General features: G+C 41.0%; 1 protein-coding gene across 5 annotated transcripts in view; it reads left to right on the top strand.

Annotated features, from left to right (window-relative positions):
* ARB2A (ARB2 cotranscriptional regulator A) overlaps positions 1 to 15,993 on the top strand; it is a 264,973-nt gene that overhangs the window by 143,951 nt on the left and 105,029 nt on the right. For all 5 annotated transcript variants that reach the window (XM_065046978.1, XM_065046977.1, XM_065046979.1 and 2 more), the window contains one exon: positions 7,044 to 7,163. In XM_065046978.1, coding sequence (XP_064903050.1) covers positions 7,044 to 7,163 — 120 coding nt within the window. The remainder of the gene's footprint in view (positions 1 to 7,043; positions 7,164 to 15,993) is intronic.

Below are 15,993 nucleotides of genomic sequence, written 5' to 3'. Positions count from 1 at the left end.
TGTGTCTGAGCTGGGAAGAGTGGGTAATCTCGGATGGTAATTGTGGTGGGATCTGGGGGAGGAGACAACATACGAAACGTAAAAACCCAGCTAGGCAGAGTCAGTCCTGTGTTAGGCAAAACTTGCCGTTTTAAACCTAATCTCGGCAGTCGCGCCATATCTGAGCCTTATCCCAAGCCCTTCATCCCCTTTGCACCAACTGTGACAATTCAAATATTGTCTCAGTCTGCCAAATGCACTTTTATCTTGCGTCTTTTATTTGGCTATTAGATATTGCACGTTTCGTGTATTACTTACTCGTCCAGCAGATTTGTCAAGATTCCACGCTTTTCTGATAAATCGTCGTTGAGTTTTAAGAATGGGGCTACTCTCTAACTTAACACGATGTGTATTTAACTGCCACGTGTAAGACTTCTGGTCTCCCTTTCTCCCAATGACTGCATACCCACAACATCTTCATTACTAGGGCTTCACAAGCAATATTGGGAACGCTTCCATCACTGGCCCAATTCACAAATGAAACAGGCACAAGAAATTACACAGAATTGCCTCAAATAGATCTGGGAATAAGACACAGATTCGTAATATGAAAAATGCTACCTTAAGTCACTTTGCCATATTGCTTTCTGAAGGCATGTGCCAACTAATAACCTTGGCTGTGCTGTTTATATCTGCAGCTCCACAAATGACCAGACTTCTAGCTATTTTGATACCTGGTCTCTCTTTCTGTTTGAAAAGCAGTTGCTACCTACTGCCCGAGTGGATGTTTTGCCCCCATCTCATGTGGTGCCCTTAAAAAGATAATATAGTCAATTATTCCCTTGAGATAAGTGGAAGAGGTCGGCGTTTTTACATGCAAAGGCTCTTGGTTAATCCCTGATAAATTAATAAATTATGAAAAACACTGTGTGACTGTTTCTGAATGCATGTGAACATAGTTGCTGAGTAAAACAAAGTGACGCACCAAAAATGCGTTTACGTAGTTTTAGTGCTGGGCCTTTGCACATTCAGTGTTCTGTGTTTCCTACATGCTGACCACGAACCTGCTCTGCCACCTACACAACTGATCAAGTCCTGCTGGGTGGTGGTGGTTTAATGTGGCCACGTCCACAAATAAAATCTATACAGAACCCATAGGAGGAGATAAATGTGTCCTCCATTCCAACTTTGGAGGGCCAAGCATCAGTTGTGTGTCATTTTATCTCTTCCCCTCATTTTCTCTCCATTTGACTAAGGGTGCAGCAACTAAATTAACTCAGTCTTCGTTATCCTTTCTTCCCGCCGCTCCCAGCAAGACCTGCTAAACTGAATTTCAGTGCATGTTGTCGGGTTTAAGGTTTGATACAAATTTCCCTGTGCTGTCTCTTGTGCCCCCGTGTCTTCGACCTCATTCACGGCCACTTTGCTGCTGAGATGCTCTTGACGTCATTACCCTTGTCTTTTCTCTTCTGCAGCCTATTTTCATCTTGTTTCGTCCAGCTGGACTCACCCCAGCGTCCATTGCCATCCCTCCCAAAAATCCAGTTATTTAAGAGGAAAATATCTCTGCTTCCACTTTTTTCCTGGTTTTGCTTTCTGTCCTTTCCTTACTTTCACTTCACTGGTTGTAATACCACAGCTGTTGCCTTTGAGGAAGAAATCACACCTTGGCTGGGTTTTTTGGCTTCGTTCCAGCTTTCTTGCCTTTCAGAGCCTCCTAAATGTTGTCCTGCACTGAGGCTTTGGAGCCACTTTGGTGATAATAAACCATCGTGCAGTTTCATTGTGTTCCGTCATCTGTAACGTGGATTAAAAACTTCCCCATTTGTTTGTCTTCAGCATTCTCCACCCGTGACTTCTGGCTTCTATATACATGCACGTACATATATAAACTTGATTTTGGAAGTCTTGCTTTCTGAAGAGTGTTTCCACTGAAATCCATTTAATTTTTGCTGGGTCCGTCACCCAAGAGTGCTGTAAAATGTGATGCTGGCGTGAGTCAGGTTATGATAATGAGGAATTGTATAGCAGCAGGGAACAAACTGTATCCCTTCACCATTTATTTCAGGTCTCCAAACATACGATTTTCTCTTAAAAGAGCAAGATTCTTGTACAGAAGATATGTATTTTATTGTGCAGAAGGTACCAGTGTTAGCCAGTTGCCACTGAAAACGTCTCCAGGGAAGGATGGGAAATGAGACCTGAACTTTCTCCATCTCTCCCAACCAACCTGCGGTTCTGTTCTCCCATATTTAACACATGTACCATACTTGTTTACAGTAGCTCATCAAGCTAGAAGGAGAAATTGTTTTGCTGTGATAAGCGGTAATTATAGAAACCAACTTCAAGTAAATTGTTAAAAAGCTATTCAGTTGTATGGCATATTTCCCTATTTGTATGCATTTCACTCTTCACTTGTCGCAAAAAAAAAAAAAGTGATTCCAACTCCTTGATTTAAAAAAAAATAAATCACAAAGCAAAGGCAGAGAACTGTCATCGGAGCTTAAAATTAATTTGATTTTCTTGAGTTGATTTTTTTTTGAGTTTTGATGAATTAGAAGTTTGAGATAGTGTGCGAGCTGCTCTGCCCAAGTAAAGTCTGTATTGGTACAAGGCCTCCGGCTCTTATCCGATCCGTAACTTTCCAGCAACAGGTTACTTTTTTTTTAAAGAAAAAGAAAAAAAAAATAAGTAAAATTTGGCATTGAAACAGGAAATATGTGAACCTGTCACAGTAAGCAGTCTCAAAGGGCAAGCTGCTTTGCAGGAGCTAATTAACCTTAGGAAATAATTACACAAATATGCAAATATTGTTTAGATAATTCCATGTGTTATCAACTCAGGTAGTCCATCATAACTGCAGACCTTGCAATGTCTAGGTGTTAGAATCTGGCGTAGTTGATAAGGCTCCGGTTGCTGCGTCGCTTCAGCTTGGTATTTAACAATTAATGACTGTGATATTACATTGGTAAATTCAACCTGTTTTTTGAATGCAACAGAACGGAGTGCAGCATTCACTGTGTGCACACTGCTTATCTGCGTATTCCTAATGGCTCCAGCCATTAAAATGTTATATACCTCTCAACTCCGAACACGAGCAATATCGGAAAAAGAGACAGACCGAAATCAGTGCTCTCTCACTCCATTTCTTTGCACAATGGATGGCCCAAGAATTTTCCCCACAATTCGTTTTGAGTTTTCTGGGGCTTAAAAACTATTACGGGGATAATTTTAAATCCACAAACTGGTTTTCTCAAAGCCTATTATTAAAGCAAGGTGAGGAGCAGCATCTTACACAAACGTGTTTCTGTTGGCGTTGCACAGACCCCAAAACAAAATAGCCATGAACTGTGCTCGTTGGCATCAGGTCCCCCCAAAATCCAGGTCATAATATTTGCGTAGGCTGTACCGTTAAACAATTTGATTAAACTTTTGATATTAAAATGAAAATCTCTATATTAACCATTTTTGAGCAATCACCATCTCGGTGTAAATAAGGGAGGTATTTTAGCACTAGTAAAAGGAATCTGTTCTTAAACCAGTATTTGTCGATACTCATCCCTTCCACACAAAATGAGATTTCATTTTACTTGCAGACACTTGGTGATCATTTCTCTATCAACAGTAATATGCCCATGTGGCAAGAGCATATTTTTTATTAGCCACGTGCAGCTGTCATTAACTAAATCAGAACACAGTACTTATATTCTATAGTACTTTTATGGATGCCTCTTCTATAGAAGATTCCAGAAACATGTGCCTCCTGCCATTCAGAAAAAGGAATAAACACCACATCAGTGACTAAAATTCCTCAGCAATATCTGTGTTAAATTATTTTAATCACCTTTATCTGCCAGGCAATCTCCAGTGGGATTTGCTGCATGCAAGTATGACAGGTGTTCAATACCTGGTAGTCTCTGCTGCATTGGTGGTCACTGGTGGCAAGTCAGGTATATTTGCTCTTATTTTTATTGGCAAAAATAACTAAAATACAACAGTTATTAGCCAAAAGGCACACATCTTTTCATTATTGTGAATGTTAGTGAATTAAAGGGTAATTGCATTAAAAACAGAGACAGGAGCTGAGGTGCAAGTTGAGTCAGGAGGTCTGCAGCCTTTTTTGGATTATTTTGCACTGGTTAAGCATCGCCTCTTCGCATAACACAGTTCCTTTATTTATTTCTTTTATTTCTAATGATATATATTGTGGGAAGGGCAGATTTTCAGAGGGATGGAGGCACACACACCTATGGCTTCCATACCTCTGAAAAATCAGGTCGCTTATTTATACACAGACTCACCGGTTACAGATGACCGACGTTCAGCGGCTGGAAATTTAAGTTCAGCTGCCTTTGGAGGTCCATAGCTTGATTTCTCCATTCCTTTCTATACGATCATATAGATAATATCGTAAAGCATGACCACGAGGTGGTATATAAGCACGTCGTATTTCGCTGCAGTGAAAAGAAGTGAAGCAACAGCTGCCCAAAACTGTCACCTTTTGCACCGAAACTGCAGCATCCAGCCCCATAATTCAACCCGGGCCAGGCGAGGAGGTTAATCCCCGGGTCCTCGTGGACTTGGCACGATTCAAAACCCTAAAAACACCACATTTTGTGACCGGCGGTCCCCGCTCCCACAGCCAGATGTTTCTTGTACAGACACGGTGCCAGTTTGTTCTGTCCGGGTTGTTTAAAATACGGGGTTGTAACGAGGGGGAAAAATAAGCAGATGCTCTGAAGAAAGAGCTTTTCTTCTAAACATACGTGGCTCCTCCGAACTCCTTCTCGCACATATGCGCATTTCTTACCTTCTTTAGGGTCTGGCACAGTATGTACAGCAAAACGCTTTATCCTGACATTTTATGGGTTGTTTTTGGGGTTTTTTTTCCACTGGTAACAAAGGAAACTGTAGTTATGTTCTACATCTAACTCGTTCTAGCTCATTTCTTTCTGCTTTATAAAATCCTGTTGAGTCTTTGTACCAGAACGTGGAGCCGTGTAGTTAATTATTGGGTTTACTGGACTGCTGGTGATGCTTTGGTTGGTGGAATCTTTTTCGGGCTGGATTTCTGAGTGCTTCGAAAGATTCTTGCTGCTTTCTTACTCTTGTGGAAGCCCTAAAACTGTGATTTTCCCACCAGCGTGTAGAATGATAGATACGAAACACCTGAAAACAAAATATTAACCAGAACCAACCTCTTATTTTTGTCACAGGGTTATGTACCCGTTCAGTGATTACTGTCATGAGAATTAATGGTAACATTATTATTTAAAAACAAATATCTCTTTTGTATTAAACTAAAATAAATATTTTAGTTCAGCTAGTCCTCTAAAAGCTCGCAGTGTTTTAATGTGCTTTTGCCATATGGTTCATAATTAGAGTACATCGTTTTTCCAGAGGAAACCCCAGTTCAAGTTGTCCTTCAGCTTTCTCTTAATAACTGGTCTGTCAATCATATTTTCTTTATAAAAATCCCTTTGAAAAACTTCCCTCTTTCCTCACAAAGGGAGAAGGTCTTTACCTCCTCTACCTATCTCTGCAATCAAATTTCAAAACAGGGAAATGAAAGGAAATAAGCTCTTTCACACACTGAGGTGGTTTGCAGCAGTTGATACATGATTAGTTTAAACTATGTCCTGTCGTAGCCCATCAAGAGCAGAATCTGTCCGAGATTATGAAGAATATATTCAGTGCTTCTTGGCAAATTTGATAAATATGTTCTATCATTGAAACCTTAACAAAAAAAAAATATATATATATATATATATATATGAATGAAAGCACATAACTGTTTTAAAAGCTTTGAGTCCAGTTCCATATTTGTAGCCATCCCACTTCTATTTAGGAAACGGGGCATGAGAATAGAAGTAAAAGCCTAAATCCACCATGTTATTCAGTTGTTTGTCTTGCATTGATTTTAGATACTCGTAACAGCTTAAATTCCCAAAACTGAGTTTTGGAATGGGACTAAGACCTAAATCACTTCAGCGTTCATGGTAAAGTTCATCATCAGCATGTCATCAGCATCTTCTGATTCTCGGTGGCTTTTGATGATTTGTGCTTTATTTTCCCCAAGGAACTGAGGCTGTGCCTGAGTCATCTTGGGGTATGAAGCTGTTGGTGGAGCAGAGAAAAGGGGGAAGGATGCACATTTTAGGAAATGATGTGGCCTTGGCTGATGGGCTCTTTCTGTGCTCTTACTCTTGTCACCTGAGACTAGATTGGTGGGTAGTTACGACATGGAAAACCTGAGAAATAAGTAAAATATAGAGGGGTACAGGGCTTTCTGAGAGCATCTGAGTTAGAGGTGGGAGTGCACAGCTCTAATAGAGTGCCCTAAAATCAGTGTGAATCACTCCAGTGCCTTCAGTGTCTCTTACACAGAGTGGTGTTCACAAATCCTGGTTCAACAATAAGAAAAAGCACTCTCCTAGCTAGCAGAGACTCCAAAGTAATGGCTGATGTGTTAGCAGTCACGAGGTGTTTTATCTGTGCTGAATCTCATGGTCTGCAGCTGCAAAAAGTAGCATTTAAAAGAGTAGTTGCAAATGCAACGATTTTAATCTTTGGCAGATTTCTGCTGGCCCATAATATGAAGAAATTGTAAAGACTGAAATTATATTTATATTGTTCCTAGTTGTTTGTATTTGTTTTATCAGGCTAAGGCTTAACCACTTTAAACAAACCATCAGCAAACAAACAGTTGACAAAGAGTTGTCAAAAGAATGAAAATCAGAGCAGTGTCTCATAATTTCTTTGAATGCCTCTGTTTAGCTGAATTGCCATCATGGTATTTAGACAAAATTTTGCAGATGCATAATTTTTGTTGTATTTATTAAAATAAGCCACAAAAAAAGCAACAGTTTTGCTGCCTTTAAATTGCAATCCTAAATTTCCTTCATTTAGACAAATGAATCTGTTCTTTCTTTTTTTGTCACTGGAATATATTCATTTGGGGTTTGTTTTAACAAAACATTTTAACATATAGGAAGACGTTGCTTTTTAGGCAGAATTGCCAGTTTTTAGAAGGTAATTGTCACAAACATAATTTCTTTCTGCAGGATAATGGATCTCCCGAAGAACACACAATTTATGTTTGGGACCATTTTATTTCCCAATCGGCTGCAGAGAACGTGTTTTTTGTTGCTCACAGTTACGGTGGACTCGCCTTTGTGGAGTTGGTAAGTGTGGCGTCTCCATTGCCTTCTTTCCTCAACTCTGTCACAGATTTTCTAAATTCTTTGCGATCACCTTGAAAGCAGTGATTTTGGAACAACTTCAAAGCAATGGGCAGATAAGGATCCATGAGGGTTTCTTTGCAACTGGAAGGTCACTACATTTTTCTCTGTTGTTGGGTTAGACAATAAGGTCCAGACAAACAGTTTTGCAGTTTCACAGATCACAGAATTGACTGGGTTAGAAAAGACCTCAGAGATCATCCAGTCCGACCCTTGGTCCAACTCCAGTCCATTGACTAGATCATGGCACTAAGAGCCATGTCCAATCTCAGTTTAAAAACCTCCAGGGCCGGTGAGTCCAGCACCTCCCTGGGCAGCCATTCCAATGCCTGACCACTCTCTCTGCAAAGAATTTCTTCCTAATCTCCAGCCTACATTTCCCCTGGCAGAGTTGAAGCCCATGGCCCCTTGTCCTATTGCTGACTGCCTGGGAGAAGAGCCCAATCCCCACCTGGCTAGAACTGCCCTTCAGGTAGTTCTAGAGAGTGCTGAGCTCACCTCTAAGCCTCCTCTTCTCCAGACTAAACAAGCCCAGCTCCCTCAGCCTCTCCCCATAGGGCTTGTGCTCAAGTCCCTTCACCAGTCTTGTTGCTCTTGTTTTTCCACAAAGGCTTGCAGAAGTTGCCAGAAAGACTTTCTTTGGCATTTTTTAGGCTCTAGATAAACCCTGCAGTGATACAAGGTGGGGAGGACTCTGTTCACTCCATCTGGTATATGAAGAAGTTGCTTGTTGGACTTGTACTACCTGTCTTTGAACCATAATATTGAACTTGTCCATGCCACTGGTGTAGAACAGCATAGCTAAAGTCTTCTCACTTAATTGTGAAATGCTGAAATAATCAGGACTTGTTTTTTGAAAGAAAACTTAAAAAACAAACAAACCAACAAAAATCTCTGTTTATTGCAAAAATATAAGTTGCGGAATGTTGCAAATTATTTTATAGACACAGGTACCAGCAGACATATATGTACATTTTCTATCTATAACCTATTAGTTTAGTCTAACTGAAACTTGGTGAAAGTGGTTCCTGCCTGAATGTGAGATAAACGCCTCAGTTAAGAAAAAACAATTATGAATGTTTTGATTTTAGTCTTGTGCTGCTCTGGGTAGCAAGAAGAATCCAGAGCAATGCTACTTGTATTATTTTAAGAATGTAAGATTTTCATTAACCCTTTGCATTTGTAGAAATGGAGGCCATTGCTTTTGCCTGTGCTTCCTGATGAGTGTTCTTAAAATGTGTATGATGTGTACAGGTTTCAGACTTGAGAACAGTTCAGCTGGTCGCTTTCCACCAGTAATTTATTACCAGGTCAATAAATAGTCTCAAAACTACATTTTTAAGAGACAAATGAGTGAAGACTAAGAATTCCTTCTCTTAAGAGCTTTGGGCAAGCAGCGGGTTGTGCTTCATTGTGCCCGTTGCTCCTTGAGCATCTCTTTGCTCTCCTGAGCTGTGGTTTCCATCGCTCTGTCACTCTGCTGTGCCTTGTCTGTTCCAAACCAAAGCAGCACCAGAATTTCCATAGGTTTTGTAAAACCACGTTGTTTGGGTCACCGGGTGCCTGCAGATACATAACGCTTAGCACAGGGCGGGAATAAAAACCAACGGGAGACCTTTTTCAGTGTTTCCTAAACCAAGCGCCTACTCCAAGGAGACTTGGAGAGTTCTTCCATCAAATCTCAGTCGATGGCTTGAGGTGGCGTGGGTGACAGATGACCAGCGCGTCGCTCCCATTTTCCCCATTCCTCTTGTCGCACTGGTGGATATTTCTTCGCTTTTGTTCTACTTTTAATACGAAGCGCGCAGATGTTTCAGAACAAGACCCGGCTTCTGACCTCGTGGCTTCCAGGGTCAGGGTGCTCAGGGCCTGTGAAATCATCACAAGCTGAGCTGAAGTTTTCATCCATCGCAGGAAGGGACCAGTAAGAAGTTAAAAAGGGGCTTTGTCAGAGAGACAAGATGGTCTCAGTCAGGGTCGGCTTCTCTAGTCTGCCATCTCTGCAGGAGGTGCATGCCTGAGAAGAAGAATATCATATATAACCATTGGCACGTTGCGTATCTGTGATGCAAAACTAGGCCTGAGAAGTATATTTCATGTAGCGCAATTGCTTTGTGAGAAATCAAAGGATACTGACACCTGGTTTTGGTAGAGGTGGTTTGATATCTGAGCTCCACTGAAAGCAATGTAATTAAATAATGCATACGTTGAAGCAGGTATCAATAAGTAAACCCTTAAGTATTTTATCACAGTATTAATTGCAAGATTTTATTTCATTATAATCTCCTTTCTCTTCAACTTTATATCCATATGGCACTTGGTAATTGCAAAGACCTCAAAAAAAAAAGAAACAGAGCAGCTGATGGGCAATTACTGTCTTATGACAAATACACATTCGATCACTTTCCTGCTTTGTGTGGGGGAGATGATGAGGGTGATAGAGCAGCTACACCATATAGCAACTGTACCACCTCTACACTTGCTATGGAAGAATTTCGGGTCAACTGATTTCATAAAACTGTGGGTTACAGCGGTGATGGAAACCTGTTGTGCAGCTGCTCCTTTCTGCATCTGTGCCCCTTGCAGAAGAGCGGTGTGAAGCATGTGGCTTTAATTTGGAGAGAAGGTTTCTGCCTGGGCCCTCTGCAATTTGTTATGCCTGCCGGGAAAATAAAACAAGCCAAAAAGTCCGAAATTCATTGGCATTTTTTTAATTAATACCTTTTAAATTCACGTTGCGTGTTCAGCGCTGCCAGGTCCATCCTGATTGTGTCAGTGTGTGACCCAACAAAAATCTGATGTTGAGCAAATACTTGTTCGTGGTCGTTTGTCCCATCACATACATCACACGGTGCTGCGTTTTAGTGAGAAACTCAAAGAGAAAACAGAGCAAAATAAAACCGTCGCATGTGAAATTGATACAAACATTTCTGTTTGCAAACCCTCGGTGGCCAAACCTGGTCTTGGTTCCAAATTCCACCTCACTGTGAAAACCAAGCTGTGGTTAGGAAGTCCTTCGTTAAGCAAACCAGTAAAACTTGCTTGCAGTTTTCGAATACATGCCGCAGCATCTGACGTTTTTATTGGTCTTTGCGGCTTTTTAATCCACGTTTTTGCATGTCTGTGATTGCGAGATGTTCAGAAAAACAGGGTGAGTCTGTAATATTGTGCTTGAATGCACAGAAACTGTTACCCGGTTACTGCAGCTCAAGCACACGATTTCTGTACCTTGCTGGGTCATAGATTACTAGGGGAATAATTGAAAGTGATTGAAGGTGTGTGGGAAGTAAAGTTCCACCAATAAATGCAATTAGTTGTATTGTTTATGGCTTGAATTACAAATGCTAATCATAAACCATATGCTAAATGTATCTTAATATTTAGTGATTAAAACTTTGTGTAATTGTGGTTTGAAATTAAATGTGCGTGTAGTAATATCTACAAGTAAATTACTTTTTGGATACACAAGCACTGAAAGTAGTTGCTGGGTCACTGTGCTCTGCTAATTACTGATTTTGGAAAACTCAAGCCATGATTCACGAATACATCTCAGCTTCTTATTTCTGTTAATCCCTTACATGGTGTAGTCGGGGATTTATTTTCAGAAGCATCTTGTTGTAGTTGACGGTAAATTGTGGAATTTTCCCAGCTCCTAGCTTACAATAATTTTATGAAATTTAACTGAAAGTGAGAACTTCAAGTCGATGGAGTCAATTTTATATTTAGTTTACAGAAAATAAGTTTCTGGTACAACGCCTCCTTTGCGTTTTTCTGCCAAATTTTGTGGGTTTACAATTATTTTGCTTTAAAAAGAATGTTTTCCCGTGTTTTCCTGCATAAAAGACCATCACAGGAGAGAAGATACATTGTGCCCCAGTGCCCACTCATGTCTAATTACAGCATCAGGACCGGGCTGTACGTATAGGGGACAGAAAGGGTGGCCCTGGGATGCTGTGGGACATGTAAAACCAGCCGTGTCCATCACTGCATAAAAAACAAACCATGACAACCCCTCATTTCAGAATCACGAGAAGAATTGTTAAATCTTAAGCTTTCAAAATTGTCAATTAGGTATTCAGTATCCTGAGATTTAAACAACAAAAAACAAGTTTTTGTGGAAGATTTCTCATTTGCCTGCTGTGTTCCTGAGACTTTACATTTTCAAGGTTTTTCTCAGCTCCTTATGAACCAAAGGCATAGCTTTTTTTTTGTTTTAATTTTAGTTAAATAATATATTTTAAAGGGAAAAAAAAAAGCACCAAATATCATGGGGATCGTGATTAAATTGTGAGACTCGGTAGTGGTATCTCACACTGCTGTAAAGATACCAAATGGATGGGGCAATGTGATGTAATTAAATCAGGAGAAGGAAAGTAAATTCATCGTCTTTGAGCAGACAAGAAGCTATCCATTATGGTCGTGGCTGGCTAACACGTTGGATGTGTATATTGACCATTTTCACATTTATATAGACATAGGTAAAAGTGTGAGTGCATTTTTAGGCAGCTTTGTTAAAATGAGAGCCCTTAAAACTCACTGTTCAAATTACTGTGTCCACTGTAGCATCCTAATTCCGTCAAAATCAGCCAGGTTTGGCCATTTGAAATCATTTTAGGTCCATCATTTTGAGGTACGTTCTGCGATAGGCTGCCGCTTCATTTTGTTGTATTGGGCTGAGCGCGGCGAGGACCTGACCCTGGCTGGAGCTGAAAGGTGCCATAATAATAATTATAATAATGATAATGATAATGATAATGATAATGATAATAATAATAATAATAATAATAATAATAATAATATAAATAACGACAACAACAACAATAATAATTACAATGATAAACGGGCACCTGCTGAGCTACCTGGGACTCTCTGTGGCCACATCAGTACTCTGGCACAGGCAAAATTCAATTCAAGAGCCTTAATGACTGCGCTGTGAACCTGTCATTAGCTTTTCATTAATTTAATTTCCTGAAGTTTCAGATTGAAAGGTTTGTTATAGTTGGGTTTTTATTTATGTGTGTGCTTATATAAATATATCTGTCTGCTCTTTTTTTATATTTGGCTCAAGAATTGATAAGCGTAGAGCGGGTGCTGTGAATACGCAACTCTTAATTCCCCTGGATGATGTATAATATTAAATTGAAAGAGATCTCTTGGTGTTTGGCGGGAATAACAGAAGGTCTGTGAGGGTTGTAGGAAGCATGGGAGGAGAGTTGAGAAGCAAAACACCTCGGTGACCAAGACCCATATTGCGAAGAAACAAAGCAAAACATCTCTGTGCTTCGTGGTTTGGATAGATCATCTCACCCAGCTCTACCTGTTCTAGGTCTCACCTTCTTACATGTTGTACACTCACATTAGCATCTCTTGATAGGTCTGAGTTAGGGAGGGACACTCCGAAAAATAAAGGCAAAACCAGGATCTTAATTCCGTTTGGTTATTTATTTCAGCTACACTTTGTTGTGCTTCTTGGAAAAAAATGCTCATTCATCTGGAAAAGGTCAAACGAGAAATGAGGGTGGACAAGAGGAGCTAATGGAGAACCAGCAGTGGGTTGTGTAAAGTGGATTGGACATGACTGGGGCCACCAGCCCAGAGGCAAATTTCTTTTAGTATTTCTGTTACCGACATGGGCACACAGAGTAACTACATGCTAATGAAACCAGCTTCTGGCATGAAGTGGTGAAGACACCACTGTTATGCAGAAGCAGAATTTCTCCAGCAGTAGAAATTGAAGGAAATAATACAAACTTTGGGATGCTTAAGCATTGACTGGCCAGTCATTTGTGTATCCCATCAACACGAAGCAGCAGGGATGGAGAAGCCCTTGGACATGTGGCTTCATCACCAATGGCTGGAAGCGAGTGGCCAAATAATGCGACAAAGGAACCAAACACAATCCTGTGATTTGCTCGCTCTTCCCGTCCCAGGGAGGGAAATGCTAATGCCAGCCAGCGTGCTGGTGAGGTTAATCTGAGATAATTTGAGACATTCGGGAAGATTAGCTCAGTCTGGGAGAGGTATGGGAAGAGGTGACAGTTCACCCGGAGCGATGGAGAGCCAGCGTTACTAGGAATGATGGAGGAGACGTGGACGTGCCGTGATGTGGCGCCACATGGACGTGTCCTACCTGCCGTGAGCACCAGAGTCAACACAGCCCTAGGAACAGTACTCACACCCCCCAGGCTTAATAACCTTAGTAAGACTTGTGTAATCTGCTAATGCTCTTACGTTAATTTTGGTGGCTATTGAAGAAAAAACAAGGTTTGGCGTCTATTCTGTACTTGCTGCAGAAGCAGAGTTTAAAGGAGCGCGGCTTGTCCAGCCTGGCGAAGGAGAGCTTAGAGGGATTGGTAGCACTCTGCAAATACATTGGGAGAGTAAACAGCGGGGAGGGAGAGCCGCGTAAGCCCAAGAACAATATTGGCACAGGAACAAATGGATTAAAACTGGTCATGAATAAATTTAATGTGGAAGTAGGTTTCTCACCATTGACGCGTTTGGGGACCGGAGGGCTGAGGCAAAGCTCTGCCCAGCGCGACCCATGCGTGGCGAGAGTTACGTGGGTCGTTGGCTGGGGCCATCAGTCCTTGGTGTGGCCCAGGAGTCTGTGTTCTGGGAACACCAGTGTCTGCAGGTGCCTGTTTTCAGCTGTGAGCAATTGGACCCAATTTGGATTAATTTTTGTGTGTTTGGCGCCTCCCTGACTCCAGGCACACTCCACTGGAATCACTGAATTTGAACCAAAACCAGGTCAAACCCCAGGACACCTGTGTTTGTAAACAACTTTTTTCCCTCCTTACTTGTTTTTGGAAGTAGCGGACTCATTTTTGGTGATGCTTTCTGAAATGCACAAGCTTCAGCTTGCAGTAAGAGGGGTCGCAGATCACACGATGACGGGTTGCAGCATTAAGGAAATTAAATGACGGATTGAGCAAAAAATACTGAAGTATCTCAATAGTTGTCATTGCCTGCTATACTGGGAGCAACTTCTTGATCACATTTGGCTTTTACTCATATATACATACAAAAAGTATGTGTGTAGGTATATATATGCACACACGTATCATAGAACAGAATCACAGGATGATTTGGGTTGAAGGAACATTAAAGCTCCCCCAGTGCCCCCCCTGCCATGAGCAGGGACATCTTCACCAGCTCAGGTTGCTCAGAGCCCCGTCCAGCCTGGCCTGGGATGTCTCCAGGGATGGTTCATCCACCACCTCTCTGGCCAACCTGGGACAGGCTCTCACCAGCCTTACGGTAAACAATTTCACATACATACACATACATACTTATATGCATCTATTGCCCATTTTAACACAGAGCAGATAAAAATTTTAGGCCACCCTCAGCCTAAATAAATAAGCTGACAATTAGCATTGTTATTTCACGTTCTACCATTTATTCTTATTATCCATATACATTATGGTAGCAATCACATAGTAGTGCCTTGTCCTCGAGATCTTGCATTCTGGAAGGTTCATCTATCAGGAGGAGACAGAGGAAGGACGAACGATCACAGAGTAGTTCAGAGCACCACAGCTGCTTGTCCTTTTTCATGTTTTGGTGTTTTTCATTTAAATGCCGCATAGGCATCCCCTTCCTCAGCCCCCTTGGTCTTGCTGCTGGTTGAGAGAAGACGCTGCAACGCAAGCCCGAGTGTTGGCCAGTTCCAGAACAGGCTCAAGCTTTGAGTATCCATCCCTCCTCGTTATCTTGCTCTGGGTATCTTGCTCAGCCTCATTACTTTTTGTTTCCTCTTAATCGTTTGCTAATGTAATATCTGGTGTTTCACTGAGCTCAGCTCTGTGGCTGGCCACACGCATCGCCTTCCCCACTTCTTCCAAACTCAGAAGGGCAACATATCATGGACTAGAACGATATACCAAGTAATAATTGCCGGCACCACCCATCACTACTCTATATTTCGTCGGCACATTCATATTAATCTTCTAGTTTGACACCAAAGTTGGAATGCTATTTATAAAGTGAACAGAGGACTGGAGATGGGTAAGTTAGGGTCACTTGGAAATACAGTTATTTCAAATAATATGTTTGCATCCTATAGGAGCTGAAGATAGGAGGCACAACACTTTCCGCATTTCTTCGCAGACACTTTTCTAGAGTTGCATCATGTCACTACTTGTAGTTAATTTTTTTGCATTGTTTTAAATTCTGTGCACAACACAGTGAACATTTATTTTTATATCTCAGTATGAAGAGCTTTCTGATCTTGAGTAATTGTTCTTGTACTTCAATCGCCTTGTTCACTTGTTGCCCAACTGTATATAACCAACTCTTTATTTTTATTTCTTTGTTCTTTGTGTTCCTTTCTGAATTAGGTACTATTTGTCAGCATTTCTCTGGTAGTATGCTTAGAATTGAACTCTGTATTTTAAGTGCAGTTACTGTATTTTTAGGTGAACCTCAGTACCTTTGTTCAGCTATGCAACATTTTGGTCAATGCAGCCAAAATGGTACAAGATTTTTTTCTTTTTCCAAAGTTTTTTTGAATTTAATACCCACTAATGTTCTTGCATCCTTCAGAGCTTTTTAGTGCTCTCAATTTCCCTTTCCCTAGTGATACTGAATGTAGTAAGATGGTTCCCACACACACCCCCCTCTCCAGCAATATTATCTCGTGTTATTCCAAATTAAATCTAACTGCATTGTGGCCCTTGTTGCGTGTGATGACTAACTAGATTGTCATGAACGTTCCCTTTTGTGCTACAGGTCTGTGCTCATTTTGTATTTCTTTCAGGCCTTACTT

This window comes from Columba livia, chromosome Z (genome assembly GCF_036013475.1).
Source record: "Columba livia isolate bColLiv1 breed racing homer chromosome Z, bColLiv1.pat.W.v2, whole genome shotgun sequence".
Lineage (NCBI taxonomy): Eukaryota > Metazoa > Chordata > Aves > Columbiformes > Columbidae > Columba > Columba livia.
The sequence above is the reverse complement of the archived record's forward strand: the minus strand, read 5'-3'. Positions and strand labels throughout refer to the sequence as shown.